The 25,812-nt window shown below is 42.0% G+C and overlaps 1 protein-coding gene across 2 annotated transcripts in view; it reads left to right on the top strand.

Moving 5' to 3' along the window:
• Positions 1–8,087, top strand: part of MEPE (matrix extracellular phosphoglycoprotein) — a 16,277-nt gene extending 8,190 nt beyond the window's left edge. Inside the window, exons 3-5 of one of the 2 annotated variants that reach the window (XM_006143257.1) lie at positions 37–90; positions 1,009–1,101; positions 6,338–8,087. In XM_006143257.1, coding sequence (XP_006143319.1) covers positions 37–90; positions 1,009–1,101; positions 6,338–7,786 — 1,596 coding nt within the window. In that variant the 3' untranslated portion in view covers positions 7,787–8,087. Of the gene's footprint in view, positions 1–36; positions 91–1,008; positions 1,102–6,334 lie in introns of both variants that reach the window. The other variant, XM_006143256.1, reaches the window with a different exon arrangement.
• Positions 8,088–25,812: the final 17,725 nt, after the last annotated feature.

The raw sequence follows: 25,812 nt of genomic DNA, 5'->3' as shown, positions 1-25,812 counted from the left end.
CTATTTGGTGAAGTTTTGTTTCTTGCTTCCTTGCAGACATTTCAACCCCAGAATGACAAAACTCAGCAAGGCTGTGTGGAAGAACAGAGGGTAAACAGGATTGCTCTTCTCAAATAACTCTATTTGAGCTCTATTTGGAACAAAAAAAGTCAATACAAGAAATTTTTAACGGTCAAAATATTTGCATGTCCTTGAAATGAAAGTGAAAAATTATACAATATAATCTTAGCACTTTCTAGTTAGGCAAGTATTGTAATTCACAGTGTGTGCTAGCAAAGAGGAAAGCGTTCTGGATAGAAATTGGTTCTTCTGCAGTATGATTTCTTCCTTCAAATAAAAGAATGGTTTGTTTGCAAGGCAATGTTCAGAGGGAGACGTGAATAAGTCTCAGGGGTACTGTCACTAGCAAACAATATTTTCCCACACCTGCCCATGAGAGGAAAGAGATACATAGAGGAGAAAAGGCTTGGAAGGATTTCAGTTCCTCTCCGCTCTGCATGTCACCAAAGCAAGCTGACTTCTGCCCACCACTGTGGCTCCTGGTTATGTTAGAAGACTCTCTTCTAAGGGCTAACAATCCTCTGCTCTTTATCTCAGCTGAAATGACAGGCCCACATTGCAAAAGTAAGAGCCTGAATGCTGACGCTGTGAGTTTTGCCAAATGGATACTGGGCATGAATATTGTAAAATCTGCCTTCTTCTAATCCCCTCATCCCCTCCCACCTGCAAATGTTTCACATTCCCCATTTCCACTGAAATTTGGTAGTAAGATTGATACACTCTTGGGAGGAAGCAGTCAGCAGTCACCCATAGTTAGTAGGTGAGAAGGGACAGAGCTGACTGACTCACGCCCTCTTGTGGTTATACAGCGTGCCACCATTTGTCAGAGCCAGAATTTGACTTTGCCCAAGTTAAAAAGCTATCTTGTACTACCAGAGAGTGAGTCACAAACTTCTTAATAGGAGATAAACCCACCTTAACATGATGCTGTGGTGTTTTTTTTTTTAGATAACATACAAGGGCCACCACGAGAAACATGGGTATTACATGTTTAAGTATGTTTATACATCACCTGGGAAGAAAAATCAGACTGATGCAAAGGTAAGCTGAGTGACCATCTTCAGCATAAGCCAGACCCTGCACTGAGCCTCAGTGAAACTGCAGGGAGACCAAGTTTACTTTTGTCTGCTCTGAGGTATCCGGCTGGCTAGCATCCTTCTCCCTCTCCCCACACTCCCAGGCTCCTCAAGCCTCTCTACTACAGAACCTCATGTTCCGGAGTCTTCCTGAGCCCCATCCCATGCCCTGGTCTTGCTCTGCTTCAGGACCCCTGCTGCAGGGACCCCAGTGCCCCAGGGAGCGCCATGTTCTTTCTTGTTCTTGAGTGACAGCTAACCCTGCACGAGGTTCTGGACGTGCTCGATCGTGTGCTCTGATGTGGGGATTTCAGCAGAGAAGGGCTCATAAGAAAACTCATTCTGGCCTAAAGAGTGACACTTTAGTGTCCCCTAAATTCATTCCATGGATAACGCCATCTGTGGTGGGATGCTCAGAAGAGAAAGAATGAGGCCCTTGTCACGAGATGACAATAACTCTCTTCACTCAGCCCTTTCTGCAGACGCATTGGCCAAGGAGCTGGCAACAGCTGAAAATGCCATCAGCAGGCCTCTTTGCTTTCTCCGAACCTGGCTTCCTTTCCCCTGGCAGCAGTGGTTTCCCTTGAGAATACTATTTTCTTCTGCTCAGTAGTCTTCAGGTGGCATCTCCAAGGCTCTATCCAACTGCCTGTTAAAATAAGTTAAAACTTATCCATTGTGACAAATATATGTTGCGCCCTTTCTACTAAGCAACGTACGATGTCAGACAACATGATTTTTAAAAATGAAGTATTTTTTCAACCAGGATCTTTGAGTTAGAAAGAAACAAAAGGCACTTACAAAAAAAAAAAAAAAAATCACTAACCCTAGGCCAGCAGGTGGCATGAACTCCACATAGCTGACTTTGTGGCTCAAGTTTTAGTTCCAGACCCAGGAGCTTGAAAATCACACTGGGCATGTGTGCATACTCAAAATCCTGGGAGAAGTGATTGTGGTATGGCCATCCACCCTAGGAGGTTCTCTCTCTCTCTCTCTCTCTCTCTGTCTCTCTCCAGTGAGCATATACACTTAATAGCAAAAAAAAATAAAAACAAACATAAAAAAAAATTACCCATGATAGCATGTGAAAAGTGCCATGTGAGTGGCAATCAAAAAAAAAAAATCATACTTTAAGGACTCGGAGTAGAAAGAAATCAGCTCTTGTTCTGGTGTTCAGAGAAAGCTATGTAATAGAAATATCTGAGCTGTGCCTTGGAGGAGAAGTAGGAATTGAGTGGACAGAAGTAAATGGGAGAGACCGTGCCCCAGCAAAAGAGCCACGAGGCAAGGTGCAGAGACAGACAGAGGCGAGGAAGGCGGGCCAGTCAGCTGCCCCACGGGCTATCAGCAGTCAGCAATGCCGCCAGAAATTGTTTAACATAGGTAAAGGCCAAAATCCATTTTTTTCTAGTTTTAAATATTTTTCTCCAATGCAAAAATGAGTATCACCCACCACAGTGTAAAAGTTGTTTCATGTTGTCATATATAAAATAACTATTTAGTCTTGTAATGAAATGTGCGATTTATTACCACACATGCCAAAAATACAAAATTCCTAAAGTAGAGAGAGAAAAACATTAGAAATAAATTAGTATGATCTAAGTTTCATTTATTTATTTATTTAATTTTTTTTTGGAAAGATTTTTGCTATAGGGCACGTGCGCTCACTGGAGAGACAGAGAGAAAGAAAGAGAGAAATCCCCCCCCTGCGGGGGATGGCCACGCTACAATCCCTTCTACTCCATTCTCCTCTTGGAATTTTGGGCACACATGCACACGCACCCTGTGTGAGTTTTAAGTTGCCAGGTCTGGAACTTGAACTACGTGAGAGTCCAGTGACGGAAACATTACACTCTCTGCTGGTCCCAATATGATTTAATTTTCTAAACTGCCTGTTCAACTCAGAAGGATATGGCAGTGAGTAAATGAACTTGATTCCCCCCAAAATTATAAATGTACAAGGAAGATTTGCCAAGACTCATTGACTAAAAGTAAGTCAGATATTTGATATACTTTTTATTCAGAAGCAACTCACAATGAAGTTTGTTTCTATTTTATTTTTTCTCATAACGAAAGCTTACTTATTTTCAGAATATACTTGCCAATGTAAAAAAAAATGAATGAATAATGGTGTCATAAGCTTCACAAGTAAATTATTTTGAATTACATTTTAAAAATACAAGTTAGGGGCTAGGCGGTGGTATAGTTGTGCTGCAACCTGAGACCTACATGGGAAAGGTCCTGAGTTCATGTCCTGGGACCTCCCTAGACCTGCCAACTGAGATTGGAGGTAGATGGTGGCAGGAAGGCCCTGTTAGGGGTTTCTCTCTCTCTCTCTCTTTCTCTGTCTCTCATGAAATAAATAACCAACAAAATACAAGTTGGTAATTTTGCAAACCAATATTAGCCAGCCATATAAGAGTAGACAGCTCTTCCATAAACTATTTTTACCTTGAGATTTAAGTATGAACTGATTCAACAATTTCCCCCTGTTTCTGACAATTAATAAGGTGCATGTATTAAAAGAGGCAGTGGAAAAAATGCCTTGGGTTTGCATCTGGAGGTATCTTGTACACACTGGGTGTGTGTCTGAAATCTGGGCTGATGGAGGCTGGAGGTGGATCACAGCAGGTTGGGAATTCCTCTCTCTCTCTCTCTCTCTCTCTCTCCCCCCCTCTCTCTTTCTGAAGAAATAAATAAGTAAACTTTAAAAAGAAAGGTAGTCTTTCAAGTAGAACAATACTTCTATTTGGGAACAAAAGAGGAGAGAATCCAAATAAAATCCATTTTAGATAATATAGTATCAGGAGTTGAAAGTTTGCAGAACCCATACCAAGGGTGACCTTCAGGCAGAACACAGGAAGAGGGGCCCGGATTTAGTCCCTCTCCTTCTGCCCCTACACAGAGATGTCCAGACACTGGGAGAATGGCTGTGTACCCTACGATCCAAGGACGATTATTAACAATTTGTAAGAAAGCAAACTACCATCAATGAAAGACCAGAGACAGTTCTGTATGAAGTGGTAGTTACTACCATTCACATAGAACTTGTTTTATGATAGATGTGCTAGATCTTCAACATACATTATATTATTTAATAAGAGCATTTAATTCTCTCAACAATCTTGAGGGATAAGTATCATTTTTCTTGTCTTATAGCTAAGGAAGATGAGGCCCAGAGAAGCAAAACAAGGCTTCCAAAATAGTGCAACTTGTAAATGGCAAAATTGGGTAACTGATTCTAATACCTGTGCTCTTTTCATTGTACAATCCATGTGAGCACTGAGGTGAGGGATTGAGAGAGACTGTTTAGCACTTCTGCCTGTTCACTCAGCGCTACTCCCCAGGAGCCTGGCTGTCCTGAATTCAGTATCTTCTCTGCTCTTCCCTATGCAGTTGCCCCCTAAGTGCGAGCTGCAGCTGGCTGCTCTTTTTGCCTTCATTCAGGAGCTCTCCTATATTTTCACATTAATTGACATGGCCAGGAAGATGTCCACATGCATGGCAAGAGCCAGCAGGCTGAAGTGGTAGCCAAAACAGACAGGACAAAATTAAGCTTTACTAATGAAAACAGGGCAATGACCAGAGCAGGGAAGCAGATAGATGTCTTGTGATCGGGATTGATCAGACTTCATCAAAGTCTAGGGTTGATCTGGGACCACATGAGTTAAAGGGGCTCCAAAGCCAGATGATGGGTCTGAACAGAGTGACCTACCAAGAAAGAGTTGAAAGTGTTGATCCTTCACACTCCTTAGGACTACTGCCTTTGTCAATCAATAAGTGTTCAGGTATTGCTAGCACCCAGTTCCATTTCCAGTCTTTCAATAGGCGTCCTTTATTTTAATGTTGTATCACTCCGTTTAAAGGCTTACGAAGCAGTGTTATAAATTCTAACTTACCCTACAATCTGAGGATGCAAAGAAACTATGGCATTTATTCTGACTGTAATTGTTCTGCTGCTCAAGAGCTCCTACCAGTGGGTTAACAGTGGGTTAACAGAAAGATTGCTCCTCGAAATGAAAGTCAATCTGCTTAAGGTTGTATAATAAAATATTGGGTTATCATCAAACTCATGATGCATTTTTGCAAAGAAAAATATGTCAGGACTTTCTCAAAAGCCTAAGTTTTTTAAGTAGCTCCTCACGCCCCTCTTTCTGTAGGTTGGCATTTAGATGTACCTACACTATCCATTACACATCACACATCCCAGATACAAACATGGTTTACACCATAGTGGAGAGCAGACTTGGAACAATGCTGCGTGATCCTGCTACTTGCCTGGCTGGTGTCCCACCAAGTTGTTGGCCACCATAGTTTAGGATCCAATCAGTATAGACTCAGCTGGGGTCCAGGGGTGAGCTGGTCTCTCTCGGCTCTCACAGGCCATTTAGACGCCCTTTCTGATTGAGTGTGACTCAGACGCGTCTCTAGGTACATGCTCCCTCCATAGTCTTCCTCTTACTGTGCTCCTACAGTTACCCCTTCTTTCTTCCCAATCATAATGTCTGTCCAGCTTGCTGAGCTATAGATCTAGACTATCAAATTTACCTTATTATATGACAGAAAAGGAAAGAAAGTTATTGAGTGATATTACCTAAATTCTTTTATCTGTAGAGTTTCTGTTTAAAACGAAAAAAGGAAAAGAAAAGGGTCATCTCTCTCTAGGCAGAGCATACCTCCAATCATCAGAGCAAAGGAAGAGAGAGAATGCTTAACTTATAAATACGAACTCCATTTCACTTGCAGTGGCTCACTATTCACAAGACGAAGACCACATTCTTTAATCATGTTCTCATTATGTTCAGATTCTACTTTGAAATCAGGCCCTATTCTACATTTCTGAATTTACCTTATTATTTTCTCCTTTGAGATTTCTCTACTCTAGCCATGTAGTTTATCTGTATTACCTATCAATCGCTTCCTGTCTCCAAACAACTGAATATGCCACCTATTCTTAAAATATGTTTACTGTGTCCCTTCTGCATAGCTGAACTTTACCCATCCTTAAATCTAGTGCCTTCCTCTTTCTCCATGAAATCTGTTTTGCCATTCCAGAATGCTCTCTACCAATAAACCTCCATTGAGTTAATAGACTCTTCTTATTAAACATTTAGTGGGGTTTTTATATTGCCAAAGGATGATTGCATTTTTTAAATGTAACATACAATAATCACATGATGTTGCAAATTGTGTGTTAGCAGGAAGAACAAAACAAAAGCAATATTGTTTCCCAACCTTCTAACATGAAAAGAAATCAAGAGCCTTCGCCTAAAGAAAACACTGCCCTGGAAAGGCCAAAAGATACGTCCCTTTCTGAAGCCAGTGAAAAGAATCATAGTGGTAAATCCCAGAATCTTTTTGCAAGTAGACAGACACTGAACGAAGGCTATATCAGTAAAAAAGAGAACACTCACAATGACGTACAGATGCCCATTTATTCTAATGCCACTGGAGACCAAGAGGCTGAGGGTGGAGATGATGCTGCCAGCAGGCTGCATGACCAAGAAGAATATGGGGCAGCGCTCACCAGAAATCAAATGCAACATAGAATGGGGCCAGTGACTGTGACCAAACTCGTGGGGAAAGGCAGCAAAGAGAACAAACCTAGGAACGCTCTCAGCAGAATGCCAGCAGGTGCAAACCATGCAAGAGCCCACTGGAAAGGTAAAAAGAACCATCGAAGAGATAAGCAAGCTGAAAACAGTCCAGGAGACAGCAAAAGCCCTCATCATCGCCAGCAGAACACTGACTACCTGAAACAGCTCCCCAAAGTCAAACACGTCCCCAGTGATTTCGAAGGCAGCGGTTACACGGATCTTCAGGAGAGAGGGGACAATGCTTTTCCTCCTTTCAGTGGGGATGGCCAACCTTTTAAGGACACTGCTGGTAAAGGAGGAGCTATGGGGCCTGACCAGGAAGGTGCAGACATTCAAACTGGGTTTTCTGGCCCGAGTGAGGCAGAAGCTGGGGATCTGGACACACGAGGGCCAGGATATAATGAGATCCCAGAGAGAGAAGCCAATGGCGGGGACACTGTTGGAGCCAGGGATGAAAACGCTGAAGTGGCAGGTGCTGCTGGTGCGAGCCTTGTGGAGGGCAGCAATGACATCCTGGGGACGACCAATTTTCAGGAACTCCCTGGAAGAGAAGGAAACAGAGTGGATAAAGGGGGCCAAAATGCTCACCAAGGGAAAGTGGAGTTCCATTACCCTCAGCCACCCTCCAAAGAGAAAAGAAAAGAAGGCAGCAGAGATGCAACAGAAAGTACCAATTTTAATGAAATCCCGAAAAATGGCAACGGTGGTACGAGGAAAGGTGCCGACCATTCTCACAGGAGCCCAGCGACCTTCAATGACAAGCAAAGGATTTCCAGTAAGGGTGGAAGTCGGGGCTCACTCATTCCTTCGGATGGGCTAGACAATGACATAGGGTCTCCACATCACCCTAACAATGAGGGGAAGATGATAACACCCCACAGAAACAACCATTATGTGCCCCATGGACAAAATAATTCTATACGGAATAAAGGTATGTCTCAAAGGAGAGGCTCCTGGGGTTACAGAAGAGCCCATTCCAATAGGAGTGTGAGACCCTGGAAAAAAGATGACAGCAGTGACAGTGACAGTTCGAGTGAGAGTGATGGTGACTAGTCCACCGGGAACTCCCAGCTGGGTGATGGTTTGAGTACTAGTCAGCAGCAGTTGATGGTGGAGGACTCAGCCACCTGCGGCAGAGCAGATGAAGAGAAGACAGAGCAGGGGACTGAGCAAGCCAGGAGGTCTGGTCTCCTTGGGGGAATTGGAGCTATTTCAATGGTCATAGTGTGAAATTGTATTCAAAATTATAATGCTTTTCTTAAGACAATTTTAAAAAAAAACTTATTAATGATGTATAGAATAAGGAACATTTGAATAGGTGTCATTTTAAAATTGTTTGTAAATGTCACAAATGCCACGCTATGTTGTTTGCTCTGTAGACATGAAAATAAACGATATCTCTTTACGAAAACCTGTGATGACCTGGAGGGAAGTCTGTTGTCTGTAGTGCTTCATTTCTGAAGCAACCAGATTAGTTCTGCCTTCAGCCAAGGCTGTGCCTATAAAAGTAATTGGCCGGATGAAGCTTGACCGTGTCCTGCCCTCTGCAGCTGGGTTTCCTTTGTCCTCTGGTGGCCCTCTGCTCTAATAAAGATAGCCTGCTTTTCTTTTCAAGCTACTGGGTCAGGGACTCAAACCACAAAGTCGGCCATGTTGGATCCAGCTGCCTCAGTCACCATGCCACTGGCTGGTTCTTCATAGCCTTCCATTTGCTTTTTATAAAACTTCTCTCGGGAACCAGCAGTTAGCGTAATGGCTATGTCGCTGGACTCCCACGTAGTCGACCGCAGTTCGTGTCCCAGACCCGGTGGCTTAAAACTCACGCCAGGCGCGTGTGCATGCGTGCCCAAGATCCCGGGAGGAGAATGGAGGAGAAGGGATTGCGGCGTGACCATCCCCCCTGGGGGGTGATTTCTCGCTTTCTGTCTCTATGTCTCTCTCTGTCTGTCTGGCGAACGCACGTGCCCTATAGTGAAAAAAAAACCCTCTCAAAAAAAAACAAAAACAAAAACAAAAACCTTCTCTGTTGCCTTAAGGCATATATGCTTGCCAGAGAGAGACAGAGACAGTGAGAGGGAAAGTGAAAAATCACCCTGCAGGAGGGATGGCCACATCACAATCCCTTCTCTTCCATTCTCCTCTTGGGATCTTGAGTATGCATGCACATGTGCCTGGCATGATTTTCAAGTCCCTAGGTATAGGACTTGAACCACAGTGGGTCATGTGGGAGTCCAGCAATGTAACCGCTATGCCATCCGCTGGCCCTCTTCTACCTTCTTTCATCTGTTGCACATTTATAACTTCTTATAAGGCAAAATTTCTTTCCTGAATCAAAGCTCTGTATTATCCTTTCTCTCAGTTCTACCTCCTTCCAGACGAAGAAGAGAACAGGGTGGAGGGAGAGTAGCTGGACGCGTCAGAGCAGAAGCACAAATGCATCAGCTCTTCCCAGATCACTTTCCTCCTAATCCCATCCTGCATCTTCTCACAGAGATGCTTTCCCAGATCCTCATGGCCTTGGGACGCCATTCTGAACCTTAGACCCATGTCTCCAGGAAAGGGCAGGGGGTACAGTTCTGGGAGGCTTTTGCTCTTCCTGAGAAAAGGACCTTGCATGGTTGGTGCTGTCCTGCCTCCGTTCAGGTGCTCTTCTCCTTGATCTGACACGAACGTGATGCCTGAAGGGGAAGAGCTATTTTGTGGCCATGAGGGACTGGATAAAAATCTTTATAGAGATGCCACTGAGACAGTCCCACAAGCCTCCTGCCTCCAACATCCTTGTTCTGTGAGGAAAATGATTCCCTATTTGTTAAGCCACCATTTTCATTTTTTGTTGGGACAGAAGAAAAATTGAATTCCTAACTGATACACATCTCCTTTCCTGACATTCTCGGAAATGAGGCGGGCCAGGTGAAGACAAAGGGAGGGCTTGAGGATAGAGAAAAGAAAAGTGTGTGTTACTTCCCTCATTTATTTAAGACATAAGTCCCCAAACAGCAGAAATCATGAGGGCCACCTTCCGTACTCCTGGATTATTGAATTGGAGCATGCAGATGGCAGAGGTGAACACACGTCAATGTCAGTACAGCGCTGTGACACCGTAAAAAGGTAAACTCCCGGCACCAGCAGATGGTACAACAGTTACGTTGCTGGACTCCCACGTAGTCAACCGTCACGCGAGTCCCGGACCCAGTGGCTTAAACTTCACACTGGGCATGTGTACACGTGTGCCCAAAATCCCAAGAGAAGAATAGAGAAGAGATTGCGATGTGACCATACCTCCTGGTGTGTGTGTGTGTGTGTGTGTGTGATTTCTTGCTTTCTGTCTCTCTGTCTTTCTCTCTCTCCAGTGTAAGCTATGGAACAAATGAGATTCTCCACATACATACATACAAATAACAATTACTGCATGATTTGCATAGCTTCCATGGGCTGTGTTTTGTCAAATCCTTTTACCTGCACTGCTACTCCATTAATGGGTACCATTATTGTCACCATTTTTAGAGAGAAGGAGACTGAAATAGATCTATAAGTAAGTGTCCCAACTAGTAAGCCAAGATGAGACCCAGGGAGTCTGACTCAAACATTCACTATATTCCATATGTTACATAGGAAGATGTGTGAGATATACAGTACACATATGTATGAATGCATATGTATTGACATGTATGTATACATACAAACTGGAGACGCATATATGTAAATTTATAAACAGAAAGAGAATGAGAGAAAAACCTGAAAGAAATGTTAAGAATCTGGAAAGAAGCAGTTTCTTTTTTTCTTCATTCCTTTTCCATCTTGTGGATGTAGCAGCGATCGTATCAGCGGAAAGATAGCCTATCAGCCAATGTCATCAGCAGGATTTCAGAATAAGCCATTCCTAGTGCTCTGCTTTGCTATTAAGACAATTTGGGAAAAAACTAGCCTGGAGGCAATTAATGAAGTGCAGAAGCCACATGTAAGGTCACATTCAGTAAAGTTCTTCTGAGCATCCCCTGGAGTCGCTCCAGGCCTGACAAGGAACAAAGGCCAGACCTCTGCAGACCTGGCCTTGGCAGGGTCCCACATCCCAGAACTTGCTCCTGCAAGGGCACACTGATCCAGAAGGACACAAAACAAGCACAGTGTCTAATGGTCCAAAATAAAGCAAAAACTACAAAACATTTGGTTCGTGCAAAATGTGACATGCAGTCTCCTAGAATTGCTTGATCAGTTGCCCTATAAAAAGAACCCCCTCTTTCCTGATGATGGGGTTAAAACACCTCCAACTTCAGACTCCTGGACACTCTTGGTTAATAAACTTTCTTTTCTCTCTTGAAATGATGCCCTCTGAGTCTTACTCTGAACTGTGACATTTTTAGTGCCGAAGCCCGGGAAGATTCACTGAAGGCAGCCATCTTAGAATGATGCCTCCTGAGTCTTACTCCAAACCGTGACACTGTATCAGAATATTTTTCTTTTGAGAGGTTTTTGCTTTAGGGTCCATGTGCTCACCAGAGAGAGACAGAGACAGTGAGAGGAAAAGTGAGAAATCACCCCTGGAGTGATGGCCATGCTGCAATCCCTTCTCTATTCTCCTCCCAGGGTCTTGGGCACACACGCACGCACACCTGGCATGAGTTTCAAGTCACCAGGTCCTGGATTTGAACTGCAGTCAGCCATGTGGGAGTCCAGTGACATACTGTTATGCTACATGCTGCCCCCAACTATATCAGAATTTAATTGCAGATAAATGGATTGAGATCAAGCTGCTACTTATATTCCAAGCTATATTGGACTTTTACACATGAGTGGGCTGATCAGATGAGAGCACTTGGATGGTAAAGAAAAAATATGATGAGGAAAACAAATTAGGTTAGTGCACATGGGACTTCCCAAGTCACCTAGTCTAGTCTGCTATCTAGTGGGAAAACTGCATTTCAGTTCTTGGATCTGATTTTGTTTCTCCTCTGTAAGCTTCAGCGTTCTTGGATATTCCTTCAAAACACTGTCAATGCCCATATTTTCTTCCTCCACTTAAGGGACACTAGATACATTTCACCACCCATGAAGCATTGCTGTTGGGTGGTGGAAGACACAGCAGAGTTAGTCCAAACATGGAAGGACCAGGAGCCACAGGACAGCTACAGGCAGGCGTGCGGACTGTGCTTCACCCAAGCTGGTGTTTCAGCCACCAACCTGCACAATCCTCACTTAAAAGTGAATAAACATAGATTTCCAAAATAGGACAGGAAATTTCAACTTCACAGAACTAGCGGCTTCTCGGGGATGGGTGAGATGGACATAGTCTGCCACCTTGTGCCCAAAGAGAAAAGGTCACTACTACCAGTCCTTCGAGCAGGCCCCAGGTCCCCTCATTCCTTGCCTGTCTGCCACGTCCTCCAACCATGCCTCCCAGATTTCTCTGCCTGCAGTTATCTACCCTGATTTTGCAGCCCCATTTACTCGTTCTTGGCGACTTCAGCCAGTTGGGGCGAGACATCTGATCTTGTTGGCATAATGTTCAATCAGTTGAAAGACACTGAAATGACCATGTTTCCCAAAATGCTGTGGGAACCCAAAGAAGAGAAGACATACTCCTGGTCCTAATCAAGATTTAGTCAAGAAGAAAGGCATTCAAAAGACAAGACAAGATGTGGTCAGTTCAATCACAAAAATGCAAATAAAGTGATATAGAAGTTCTGAGAAAGGTGAAGTCTATTGAGGGGAAGAGCGAGGAGATAGTAAAACCCATTTTCCTGCAGGAATTGCACATTGTGAAGAGGCCGCAGGCAGGATGTCTCAGCAGGTAAACAAGAGCTTCGCGCTGATGGCCGTCTATGAAGCTATATATACTTTAGCACTTAAGAAAGATCACCGACCAGAGGAGGAGAACTGGTGGTAGGTTAGGTGGAGGCTGGGGAGCTGGAAGAAGACCAGCCATAAGGAAGTCACTTGACAGGTTATCGCTATAATCTAGAAGAAACATATCATTTCCTCACTTATTTATTATTTCTTAAAGATTTTTGCCATAGATTACGTACACTTGCCGGAAACAGAGACAATGAGAAGGAAAGTGCGAAATCACTTCACAGGGGGGAAGGCCACACAGCAATCCTTTCTCCTCCATTTTCTTCTCAAGATTTTGGGCACATACACACATAGGCCTGGTGTAAGTAACGAGCCTCTGGGTCTGAACTGCAGTCGGTCATGTGGGAGTCCAGCACCTTAACCACTACGCTGCCTGCTGGTCCCCTCCTCATTTATCTTAAGGACCTGCTTTGTTTTTGTGCATGTGTGTATGTGTGTGTGTGTGTTTCTTTTTTTGAGAGGTTTTTCCCTTAGAGTGCATAGAGAGAGTGAGAGAGAAAGTGAGAAATCATCCCCCAGAGGGATGTCCACACTGCAATCCCTTCTTCATTCTCCTCCTGTGATCTTGGGAACACAAACACATGTATCTGGCATGATTTTGAAGCCACTGGGTCTGGACTCGAGCCATGGTTTGCTATGTGGGAGTCCCGTGACATATCTGTTACACCATCTGCTGGCCCCCAAGGACCTGCTTTTAATTAATAGGGGGTCAAGAGTTTGAAAGACTTTACGATACTTTCCCCAAAATTTTACCCACCTTTCAAAAACAATTAATCAAATTAACTCTGGTGCTCAAAATACTGATACTTGCAGTCACAGATGTTAAAATAGACTAGTAGATGATTAAAATGAAAGGGAGAACAAAGAGAGAGATCTGGGCTGGCACTGTGGCCTGGTGGTTAAGACAATCAGATCCCACCTGACCAACCAGATGGTTCAAGTTCTGGACCCGGTGGCTTGAGAAACATGCCAGGTGCGTGTGTGTGCATGCCCAAAAGAGGAGATTGTGGTGTGACCATTCCACATGAGAAATGCTTTGTCCTGCCCTCCTCCCCATCTCTCTGGCTAACACACACACTCTGACCAAAAAAAAAAAAAAATTAAGTGGATGGGTCTGGATGAAAGTCATAGAAAGGAGAATTGGGGGCAAAAAAAAAAAAAAAAAAAAAAATACAGGTGAGATAACAGATTAGAAAAACTTAACGAGGATCTGGCCTCATAGCACATAGAGAGCTGGATCCCACATGGCCAACCACAGTTAGAGTCCCAGCCCCAGCAGCTTGAACTGAACATATGCGTGTGCATGTCTACAGTCCTCACAGGGTGGAGAAAAGGAGAAGAGATTGCAGTGTGGCCATGGCCCATGGTTGGGTGTTTTCTCTCTCTGTCTCTGTCTCTGTCTCTGTCTCTCTTTCTGGGAAGTCCATGTGCTCTCTGGCAAAAAGAGAAAAAACTTAATGAGGAAATCAGAAAAAAAAAAAATGAGAACAAAACTCCAATAGAAACTCAAGGCCAGAAACCTCAATAACAAAAAGGAAAATTTAAGAATGGACTCAGAATACCTACAAGAAACTCTATGGCTTAGACTTCAAAGTACAGGAAGAGCTACAAGTTGACTTGTTAAATCAACTGAAGAACAGTTTAAAGGCTTATGGGGATAGTTTAGTAAAGCAACTATGCTCTTTGTTTAGAAGTAAGACTTTTGCTATATTTTGAGTTTTAAGTAAATTGTTAGGATTATGAGGTTAATGGATTAGTAACAGAATTTAAACAATTTTGACTTGAACACTGTATTACTTAATAATAGACAGCGTCTCTAGAAAATGCCCCAGATGTAGTACTTGAAGAAAGCAAGCTATGTTTTTAACAAAGAGTAATTCTGAGGATCAGCAGATGGCATAATGGTTACATCGCTGGATTCCCACATGGCTGATGGCGGTTCAAGTCCTGGACCTGAAGGCTTGGAACTCATGCCAGATACATGTGTATGTACACCCAAAATTCCAAGAAGAGAATGGAGGAGAACGGATTGCGGTGTGGCCATCTGCCATAGGGAGTGATATCTCGCTTTCTGTCTCTCTGTCTCTCTCTGTCTCTCTGGCGAGCACGCATGCCCTATAACAAAAAAATTTCTCTCTCTGAAAAAAAAAAAAGATTTTAATTCTGATGCTGGTGGTTGGGGCCCACATCCACTGCACTAGTGAGTGGATGGAGTAATATTGGTGCTGTAAAGCCATGAATGAGGTCCTGGGATTCTCAATGGTAACTGCTTCCTCAAGTGATTTTCACATGAGCCAGACTTTGGAATCATTAGCATCAAAGCAGTCTCCTGGGTCCCCTGCAGGTCCTTAGCTAGTCCAGACCTTCCCTGTATTAACCTGGCATTGTGGGAACATTTCGGTCTACGACAAAGGGAGAGCTCATCCTTGTGGATTAGCTCATAACAAATAATAAAAGTATGAATTAAGACTAGCAGTTGGCATAATGGCTATGTCGCTGGACTCCCATGTAGTTGACCGTGGTTCGAGTGCCGGACCCAGTAGCTTAAACTCACGCCGGGTGCGTGTGCATGTGTGAACAAGTGCCCAAGAGAAGAATGGAGGAGAAGGGATTGCAGCGTGGCCATCCCCCCTGGAGGGTGATTTCTCACTTTCTGTCTCTCTGTCTCTCTCTGTCTTTCAGGCGAGTGCACACGCGCTATAGCAAAAAACCCTCAAAAAAAAAAAGTATGAATTAAAGGGAATTTACAAAAACACCTTACAAAATGGGCCCTTGACAGGCTCTTGGAAAACAGAAATAATTGAGAGTATGTGTGTGGCTTCCCCAGTTCACTACTCTGTGGAAAATAATCTGGCAGTTGTAGAGTTGTGGTGTGCCACAGGTCACGTACAGATCAGTCATTCTAACAGGATATGACCAGAACTGTTTAAAGTTACATCTTTCTGAAAAAGCAGAACAGAAAGTATGACAAGGAAACAAGGACCAAAGGAGCAAAAGTTGCAGCGTGCTGATTTGAGATTGAGTTTGATGCCCCTGTTGCACAAAGGTCTGAGTTCTGGAAGACTGTTCCTTGTAATAAACTCTTTAGTTGCTAGAATTTTTGAGTAACAATCTATGAATTTGAAGCATTCTACAAATCTGCCTTTGTCCTTGATTGGTGTTGGAACCCTCTTTTCCACACTGACCCAGGGATGAGGATCTATGTGGAAGACTGGATCTCTGGATCTCTGTGGAAGATCATTGAAAGGGATAAGGGACCAGTGGATGGAGTAATGGTTATGTCGTTGGACTTCCATGTAGTCCACCATGGTTCAAGTCCCAAACCTGGCAGCTTAAATTCATGCTGGACGTTTGTGTGTGCATGCCCAAAATTTTGAGAGGAGAATGGATGAGAAGGGGTTGCAACACAGCCACCCTCCCCTGTGTATGTGTGTGTGGGGGGGTGATATCACACTTTCTGTCTCTGTCTCTCTTTGCCACTCCAAAGAAAGAAAAAAAGGAAAATAAAAAGAAGAAAGAAAGAAGAAAGAGGAAGAAAGAAACAAAGAGAAGAAAGAAAGGAAGAAAGGAAGAAAAGAAAGAAGAAAGAAAGAGAGAAAGAAAGAAGAAAGAGAAAAAAGAGGAGGAAAGAAAGAGAAAGAAAAAAAAGAAGGAAAGAGAAAGGAAGACGAAAGAAAGAAAGAAAGAAAGAAAGGAAGGAAAGAAAGAGAAAGAAAAAAAAGAAGGAAAGAGAAAGGAAGACGAAAGAAAGAAAGAAAGAAAGAAAGGAAGGAAAGAAAGAGAAAGAAAAAAAAGAAGGAAAGAGAAAGGAAGACGAAAGAAAGAAAGAAAGAAAGAAAGGAAGGAAAGAAAGAGAAAGAAAAAAAAGAAGGAAAGAGAAAGGAAGACGAAAGAAAGAAAGAAAGAAAGAAAGGAAGGAAAGAAAGAGAAAGAAAAAAAAGAAGGAAAGAGAAAGGAAGACGAAAGAAAGAAAGAAAGAAAGAAAGGAAGGAAAGAAAGAGAAAGAAAAAAAAGAAGGAAAGAGAAAGGAAGACGAAAGAAAGAAAGAAAGAAAGAAAGGAAGGAAAGAAAGAGAAAGAAAAAAAAGAAGGAAAGAGAAAGGAAGACGAAAGAAAGAAAGAAAGAAAGAAAGGAAGGAAAGAAAGAGAAAGAAAAAAAAGAAGGAAAGAGAAAGGAAGACGAAAGAAAGAAAGAAAGAAAGAAAGGAAGGAAAGAAAGAGAAAGAAAAAAAAGAAGGAAAGAGAAAGGAAGACGAAAGAAAGAAAGAAAGAAAGAAAGGAAGGAAAGAAAGAGAAAGAAAAAAAAGAAGGAAAGAGAAAGGAAGACGAAAGAAAGAAAGAAAGAAAGAAAGGAAGGAAAGAAAGAGAAAGAAAAAAAAGAAGGAAAGAGAAAGGAAGACGAAAGAAAGAAAGAAAGAAAGAAAGGAAGGAAAGAAAGAGAAAGAAAAAAAAGAAGGAAAGAGAAAGGAAGACGAAAGAAAGAAAGAAAGAAAGAAAGGAAGGAAAGAAAGAGAAAGAAAAAAAAGAAGGAAAGAGAAAGGAAGACGAAAGAAAGAAAGAAAGAAAGAAAGGAAGGAAAGAAAGAGAAAGAAAAAAAAGAAGGAAAGAGAAAGGAAGACGAAAGAAAGAAAGAAAGAAAGAAAGGAAGGAAAGAAAGAGAAAGAAAAAAAAGAAGGAAAGAGAAAGGAAGACGAAAGAAAGAAAGAAAGAAAGAAAGGAAGGAAAGAAAGAGAAAGAAAAAAAAGAAGGAAAGAGAAAGGAAGACGAAAGAAAGAAAGAAAGAAAGAAAGGAAGGAAAGAAAGAGAAAGAAAAAAAAGAAGGAAAGAGAAAGGAAGACGAAAGAAAGAAAGAAAGAAAGAAAGGAAGGAAAGAAAGAGAAAGAAAAAAAAGAAGGAAAGAGAAAGGAAGACGAAAGAAAGAAAGAAAGAAAGAAAGGAAGGAAAGAAAGAGAAAGAAAAAAAAGAAGGAAAGAGAAAGGAAGACGAAAGAAAGAAAGAAAGAAAGAAAGGAAGGAAAGAAAGAGAAAGAAAAAAAAGAAGGAAAGAGAAAGGAAGACGAAAGAAAGAAAGAAAGAAAGAAAGGAAGGAAAGAAAGAGAAAGAAAAAAAAGAAGGAAAGAGAAAGGAAGACGAAAGAAAGAAAGAAAGAAAGAAAGGAAGGAAAGAAAGAGAAAGAAAAAAAAGAAGGAAAGAGAAAGGAAGACGAAAGAAAGAAAGAAAGAAAGAAAGGAAGAAAGAAAGAAAGAAAGAAAGAGAAAAAGAAAGGGATTAAACCCTAAGGGAAGGGCTCCTCAGTTGTGTCATCAAGTTTTAAAACAAGAGGCAGCAGCCTGGCAGAATCAGTGAAGATGGAGTTTACAGGTGTGAAATCCTTCTCAACTCTGAGCCTATCTGGAGCCAATGGAAAAAGAGTTTCCATTCTGACTCTACAACATGGCACCCAGTCTTCAGGGATTATTGAGAGAATGAGGAGTCTTCCTTTTTTCACTTCCTCTTGATTCTTCGTCTGTCACATAGAGTGTGTGAGAGTAAGCCTTGATTCAATTTATAGTTTCTCTGATCATAAAAGAAAACAAAAAAAAAAATCAGTATATAAATCCCAAAGAACATGGAAAAATATAAAGGAAAAATTACGGTTTGATCACATTTTTCCTTCCAGTCTAATTTCTAAGTACTTACATATATTTTAAGAAAATGGTATCATATTTTATATTCCTTTTGGTAGCCTGTTATATTATCTTAATGTGTCATTTTACCACATCCCTAAATATTTTTAAATCATTTTTAAATCTCATTATGTAAATCCACCACAATTCATTACGTGTACTACTGAAAGATAGTGTTTTCCCAGTTTTTCTCTGTTCTAAACTCTCGGGGTTTTTCTATTAAATCTTAATGCCACTGATATTTTACCATTACCCAGAATATTTTCTCTTTTTTTTTCCAGCTTTATTGAGGCATGACTGACAAATAAAAATTACATATGATGGCTACCATTTTTTAAATGGCTGCTTAGAATTGTCATCACTATCTTTTTCAGCCAAACCTCTATTGATAGACAGTCAAATTATGTTTAGTAAATCATTATTAAAACTATTATTAGAATGACACATCTAGGGTATCTTTCTGTATAGCAGTAAATTCCAAGCAGTGTTGATCCCATGTTTACTGTCAAATACAATGATATCAAGATGCATATGCCTGAAACCAGGTTCTCAGAGCTAAATGTGTGGATACAGCACTTTAGATAACTTGGCCCCTATGACCCTTCACCCCACACATAATATGTCCCAGGTCAGTTAATTCCAAACGCTGTGGCAGGCAAAATCTAGCAGAGTCATCTACAGATCTTCATAATAAACACAACCTTGGGAGGCCCATCTCCAATGATTTTTTTTTTTTTTTTTTTGGAGAGATTTTCACTGTAGGGCGCGTGCGCTCGCCAGACAGACAGAGAGAGACATAGAGACAGAAAGCGAGAAATCACCCCCCAGGGGGGATGGTCACGCCGCAATCCCTTCTCCTCCATTCTCCTCTCGGGATCTTGGGCACGCACGCACACGCGCCCGGCGTGAGTTTTAAGCCACCGGGTCCGGGACACGAACCGCGGTCGACTACGTGGGAGTCCAGCGACATAGCCATTACGCTAACTGCTGGTTCCCCCCATCTCCAATGATTTTGATGTTTTGTGAAGCCCGGGAATCTACAGTTGAGCAAAGCTTGCAGGTGATACCAATGCATAGCCAAGTTGAGAATCAGTGCCTGGAAACCTAGGTTCATGAACCCCTAGAGTTGAGAACCAGAGAACTGTCACTAGATGGCAACCTCGCTCACTTTTTAAAGCATTTCAAATAAAATAAGTGAAGAGGTTTTTTTCCTCCCTCTCATTCACAATTAAATTTGGAAGGGATAGCTCTCTATAGGAGGTAGTGTTTTAAATACACAAGCCGCTGCCTTTCTTGTATAATGGCCATCTCTCATTACTTGTAAACGCCATAATTGAAAACAAGGGCTCTTTTGTTTGAAGACTATCATAACAGCCCTCCTGGAAACTTTTAATCCAAATTTTTATGTGTACACGTCTCTCCGGTAAAACCCTGAATTTCCTGTTTCCTTAGATAATAGCTGAAATGTATCTTAACTAAAAATCTCTCTTTTTTTTCTTACTGATGTCTGGATCTCATTAAAGCACCAAGCCACTGTGTTCAGTTTAGAGAGGTTAAACTTCCCTGACATTAGTGCTTAGCCCTTTTTTCTGTAACTCTGTCTATAGGGCCATGTAAATTCTTGGAAAGAAATCTAGAGGGCTTCTGGTCACTGTGACCAGAAGTTAGAGCAGGTTCACTGTTCTATCCCTAACCATTGGTCATTCTGCCCCTGCTTACATCTTCATCTAGCCCAGAGGTCACTGCCTTATATTTATGGTGCTGGAAGAGTGATTCATTCCTTTTCCATGATAGCTTTCATGTTTTCCATCCTTCTCAACAAATTTAACATTTTTCAGTGACCTTGTGACCCTCCACCATACTTCTCACCTCCAGTCAATTGGGTGTAATAGTCCACACGGGGTCCGAACATCTCAGCACATAGTGTGGCAGTTTGCTCCTTTATTCTAGCCACTCACTCCTAACAGCATAACCTAAGACTATGCTAGATTCCTTGGCATTTACAAAATACCTGTGCCAATGCTTGGACCAAAATATAAGCTGAACGATAGCAGCTTCCTTTGCTTCTTATTTAATTTCTAATGATGGAAGTACTAAACTCCTTCTGTTTTTGTTTGCTGTCTAAATGTGCTCTGAGACTGAAAAACAAAGCAGACTCCAGAGGATTTGATAAAAATACAAAAAAAAAAAAATTGTGAGACCGTAGACTTACAGAAAACAGATTTCCTATACTTGTGGGAAAGTGAAGTAGGGGGTACTTTCCCTATTCTTCCCACTAATTCCCACTAAAATTCCTGGGCACATATAAAACTAACCAAAGGCAACTCTGAAAGGTAGAGAATTAGACAGACTGGCCAGGGAATCTTAAGATCCAAGGAATGACAAGGTGGTAAAATTCCCTGCCACATCCCAGCATCATACATCCCGGATATGAAGCTGAAGATGCTGGCAACCTGGAAAACTCAAGGTCAGATGAGAGAAAATAAGCCTGCACCATCCAGCAGTGGAACAGGAAAGGGGAAGCCCAGCAAGGCTAAAAACTTTCAGCCCGTAACTATTCTACTCCAACTGAACATCGCAGAAAAGCCTGCAGCCCCACCACCTCCCATGCAAACCAAGGCTGTGAGGAGCCTCGACTTCCACCCTCAAGAGGCCATCACAAGGTGTCTCAACCCCATCATCACCACCACTGCCATCACCAGCACGATCACCAGGGTGGTGTCAGAGAAGGCAAAGAAGGGGACTAGGACTTCCATTCCAGCCAGCTTGCTACTGGATGTCCCTGTGGGGTCAAAGGGGTCACATGAGGAGACGGGACTCCATTCCTACCTGGCACCTCCTTGCTAGTGAGGGCAGAGGAGATCTAGTGGAGAGGCAGGACTGTCACCCTTACCCACCAGTAGTGATGCCACCCACTGATAGTGTGGGTGGACACACATGGGGAGCCAGAGCCTTCACTTCTGCTTGGGTTAATGGGAAACACACACACATGCACTTGTCAAGGGAGGCCAGGTGGAAAATCTGGGCTTCTCTCTCCACCCTGCTAGAGTTACAGTATCATAGAAAGCCAACTAGCACTGAATTAAAGAAAACCCAGAGTCGCAAAACATACATGAAAATATTGAAAATTCAGCTGAAAAATCACTCACCACTCTGAGAAACAGGAAGATTCTGAATTGGACAAAAAAAAAGCAATCGATAGATGCTAACAGGGAGATGGCAGAGGTGTTAGAATTACCTAATGAGTTAGTTTAAAGCAGCCATTACAAGAATGCTTTTTAAATTGTATCTATTTTATGAGAGAGAGAGGAAGAGACAGATAGGGGCCTGCAACAGGATCCTCACACCTTGATCCACCCCAGCCTCAGCTAGCCTGGATTATTCACACATGCACACATGCCCAGAATATGTAGGAAGGTGTCAGAATGCAAATTCAGAAACTTCTCACATGGGTTCATCTTCACAGAGTGTTGTGGTATCACCAGTGGCCCCTTCATGGGAAATTTATTACACACAAATGAAAATAGGAAGTCACAGCAAAGTAACAGAAGATGAAAAAAGAGAGGTACCAGCAGTTGGCGTAATGGTTGGACTCCCACATAGTCAACTGTGATTTGAGTCCCAGACCTGGTGGCTTAAACTCACACCAGGCGCATGTGCATATGTGCTCAAGATCCTGAGAGGAGAATGGAGGAGAAGGGATTGTGGTGTGGCCATCCCCCCTTGTCTCTCTTTCTGTCTCGTTCTCTCTCTCTCTGTTTCTGGCTAATGCACACACCCTATAGCAAAAACCTCTCAAAAAAAAAAAGATATAAAAGAGAATCAAACACAAAGATTGCACCTGAAAAATATAACTGACTTAAAAATAAATAAATAAATAAATAATAAAAAAATTAAAAACTCAGTGGATAGGCTCAATAGAAGAACAGATGAAATAGAGGAAAGAATCAGTGAACTGGAAGATAGAATGATAGAAAGTAGCCAATCTGAACACAGAGAAAATAGCTTGGAAAAAAATACAGAGGCTCAGGGACTTCGGGGATTATAAAAAAAGACCTAGTATTTGTGTCATTGGAGTCATACAAGGAGAGGAAAAAGAAGGCAGGGCTAAAGGAAGTACTTGAGACAGTCATGACTGAAAACTTTCCAAATTTGACAAAAGACAAAAAACTGCAGATTCAGAATACTGAGTCAATCCCAGACAGGATAAACCCAAAGAAATGTACAATAAACTAGAAATATCAGAGGCTTTTTCTTTATGATGAACAAAGTGAGAGATTCTGATGTGCTTAGATGCCTAATTCTTTCTAGAGCAAAGTCTTCTGATCTTCCAGCTAATGGAGGATTATATTTCCTGACCCACCTGTAAAGTTAGCAGAACCTGTCATCAGAATGCTTTTCCATTTGCAAGCATGAATCTTTCATGCAAGATGCTTATCCGGGAGCTTGAAAGGATAGAGAAGGAGATTTTATTGTGCCTATGAAAACAGTCCTTTGCCTGTGTTTGTCTGTACACTAAATAAAAGCTTGAACACAGGGCAAAATTCTGTCTAAGGCTTGTTTTTACTTACAAACTATGGCTATATATCACCACAGTAGCAAAGCTGTAAGGCAAGATACCTGGTCTAACTACTCAGTGTTACCAATACTTACTAGAAGAGCCTGATAATTTTGAATAGCTTGATCAATTTAGGTCATTCACAGCAATATAATACCAAGCATTTCTATTACAACAACCAGCGTAAACAATTAAGATACATTTTTATAGGTTATGTGTCATTTAATAATGGGAACATGATATGAAAGATGCATTGTTAGGCCAGCTGGTGGCAGGTGGTTAAAATGGCTGAATCCCACATGGCTTACAGTATGGTTCAAGTTTTGGACACAGCAGCTTGAAAAACATACCTGCCACATTGTGTATATGTCCAAAATCCTGAGAGAATGAGAAAGGATCATAGTATGGCCATCCCAAGAGTGCTTTCTTATTTTCCCTGTCTCCCTCTAATGAGCACATACCCTCTAGCAAATTTTTTTAAAAGTGCATTGTTAGCCAACGTCCTATTATACAAACATTGTACAGTGTACTTGTACAAATCTAGATGGTATATCCTACTATAATATAATCTATTATAACTTTATGGGACCACAATCATGGTCATTGGTTCATTATTGACCAAAACATCATGCAGTGCATGACTGCATTTGGAATACACCAAGCCAATCTTCCTTGCTTAATGATAATATATTGTTTTCAGGAAGTATTAAATGTGGCTTAGGTGGGGGAGAGAGAGTCTATATATCAAATACTAAGAGGAAGACTTAACTAGTTGATATTTGGATAGAAATTAGGGTAGTTTGCATGTATATTTGAGAACACCCCTCAAGGAACTTAAAATGAATACAATGAATGATAGGAACTAAGGAAAAACTGGAAAACATGAAGACAAATGTACATTTGAGTCATCAGGGAAATATATTTATGAATATTATCAAACTATCCTAAAACTTAGGGACTTAAAACAATATGCATTTTCATGGGGCCAGCAGTTGGCGTAATGGCTATGTCACTGGACTCCTATGTAGTTGACCGTGGTTTGAAAACTGGACCCGGTGGATTAAACTCATGCCAAGCGCATGTGCGTACATGCCCAAGATCCCGAGAGGAGAATGGAGAAGAAGGGATTGCAGTGTGGCCATCCCCCCTGGGGGATGATTTCTCACTTTCTCTCTGTCTCTCTATCTTTCTGGTAAGCACACATGCCCTATAACAAAAACCTCTTTAAAAAAATTTTTTTTAAATAAGCATTTTCTTTAACTCATGGCCCTATGGCTTGGCTAGGTGGTCCTTCCAACTGGTCTACCCAGCTGATCTCTCCAGGGGTCTTGTAAGCTGGCTGGTGGCCTGAGTACTGGATGATCTAGTGTCCCTCTTTCACACGCCTGTTGTTTGGCATGCTGTTGACTCAGTCCACTTCCTCATGGCCTTTCATCCTCCAGCAGGCTAGCTGGGGCTCATTCTCACAAGAGTCTTATGTGCAAGCACTTGCCAGTACCCTGCTTACTTCATGGTTGCTAAGGACACATCAGCAAAAGCAAATCCCAGAGGCAAGTCCTGAGACACACGACCACTTAAGCAACAACTCTCTGACTAATGTGTACAGTTAGAGGAGAAGAATCAGCACAGCCATTATTTCATCATCCTTAGAAGAATATGCTAACCATGTATATTACACCAATTTATGTCAATCTATGTCTGTTCTCTTGCTGAATAATTTTCTTGCCCTAGAGACATGGCCTCCTCTTAAACTTTAATCTGATTCTCCATACAAATTAATTTTCACATGCTTTATGCTCATAGTTGAATGGGCTCAAAAAAAGAACAGGCTCAACTGCCTTGGCGGAATAGGTAGTGTACTGCTAGAAACCAGGAGGTGAACTGTAGGATTAGATCCTGAGTCAATGTGAAATCACTCTGGGTGCATGTGCTCAAGATCCTGAGAAGCTGGAGGGCAGAAGGAAGGGGATTGTGGCATGGCAAGACCCTGTCGAGGGTTCTCTCTCTTGCTCTCATGTGCGCACATACACTCTCTCATAAATAAAATCAATGAACTTTAAGAAAATTTAACAGTATGAATTTCCTTCATTTTTTAAAATAAATATCTACAGAGAGCCAACAAGGTACAGGCATGAGGACACTTCATGAATCCCAGCTGGCCGACTGAGGCAGGCCGGGGAGTCTTCTTAGACACAGCACTTCCTTTTGCCTCATGTTCAAACAAAACACCATTCTTCCTGTAGGTGGGTTTCAGCAAACATTCTCAAGGCCACTTTATATAAAAAGTCATGGAAATAAAGCAATCCTAGCTAACATCATCTCTACCCACTCTCTATCCCACCTCATTTCCTCAGTTTCCTGTGGCAGCCATGTCTAATTCAACAGGCATTCACAAAAGGACTGGTGATTAAACAACTTGAAGTTCATTTACATTCTTAGCATGTTCTAGGCTCCTGCTAAAACACACATGAGTGAGTTAAAAGGGTAAACTAGCTCTGAAACTCCATTTGTTAAATTCCCTGAAGCAGTTTCATGAGAGTGCAGTTTCGTGTGAGTACTCTTACCTTTTTAGTGAAAATTTCTTCCCTGGCAGAAACCACTTAGCTCTTTTGTATCTCACTAGGATGAGACTAATTATAAACTTTAACTCTGTGTCATCAATATGAAGAATTCTTGTACAGGGACCAGCAGTTAGCGTAATGGCTATGTCGTTGGACTCCCATGTAGTCGAACGTGGTTCGCGTCCCGGACCCAGTGGCTTAAAACTCACACCGGGCACGTGTGCATGCGTGCCCAAGATCCCAAGTGGAGAATGGAGGAGAAGGGATTGCAGTATGGCCATCTCCCCTGGGGGGTGATTTCTCGCTTTCTGTCTGTCTTTCTCTCTCTGTCTGTCTAGTGAGCCCACGTGCCCTATAGCAAAAAAAAAAAAAGGAATACACCAAGCCAATCTTCCTTGCTTAATGATAATATATTGTTTTCAGGAAGTATTAAATGTGGCTTAGGT

The sequence above is a fragment of the Tupaia chinensis genome, unplaced genomic scaffold (genome assembly GCF_000334495.1).
Source record: "Tupaia chinensis unplaced genomic scaffold, TupChi_1.0 Scaffold000094_1, whole genome shotgun sequence".
NCBI lineage: Eukaryota > Metazoa > Chordata > Mammalia > Scandentia > Tupaiidae > Tupaia > Tupaia belangeri.
Note: the sequence above shows the minus strand (reverse complement) of the source record. Positions and strands in the feature narration are given on the sequence as shown.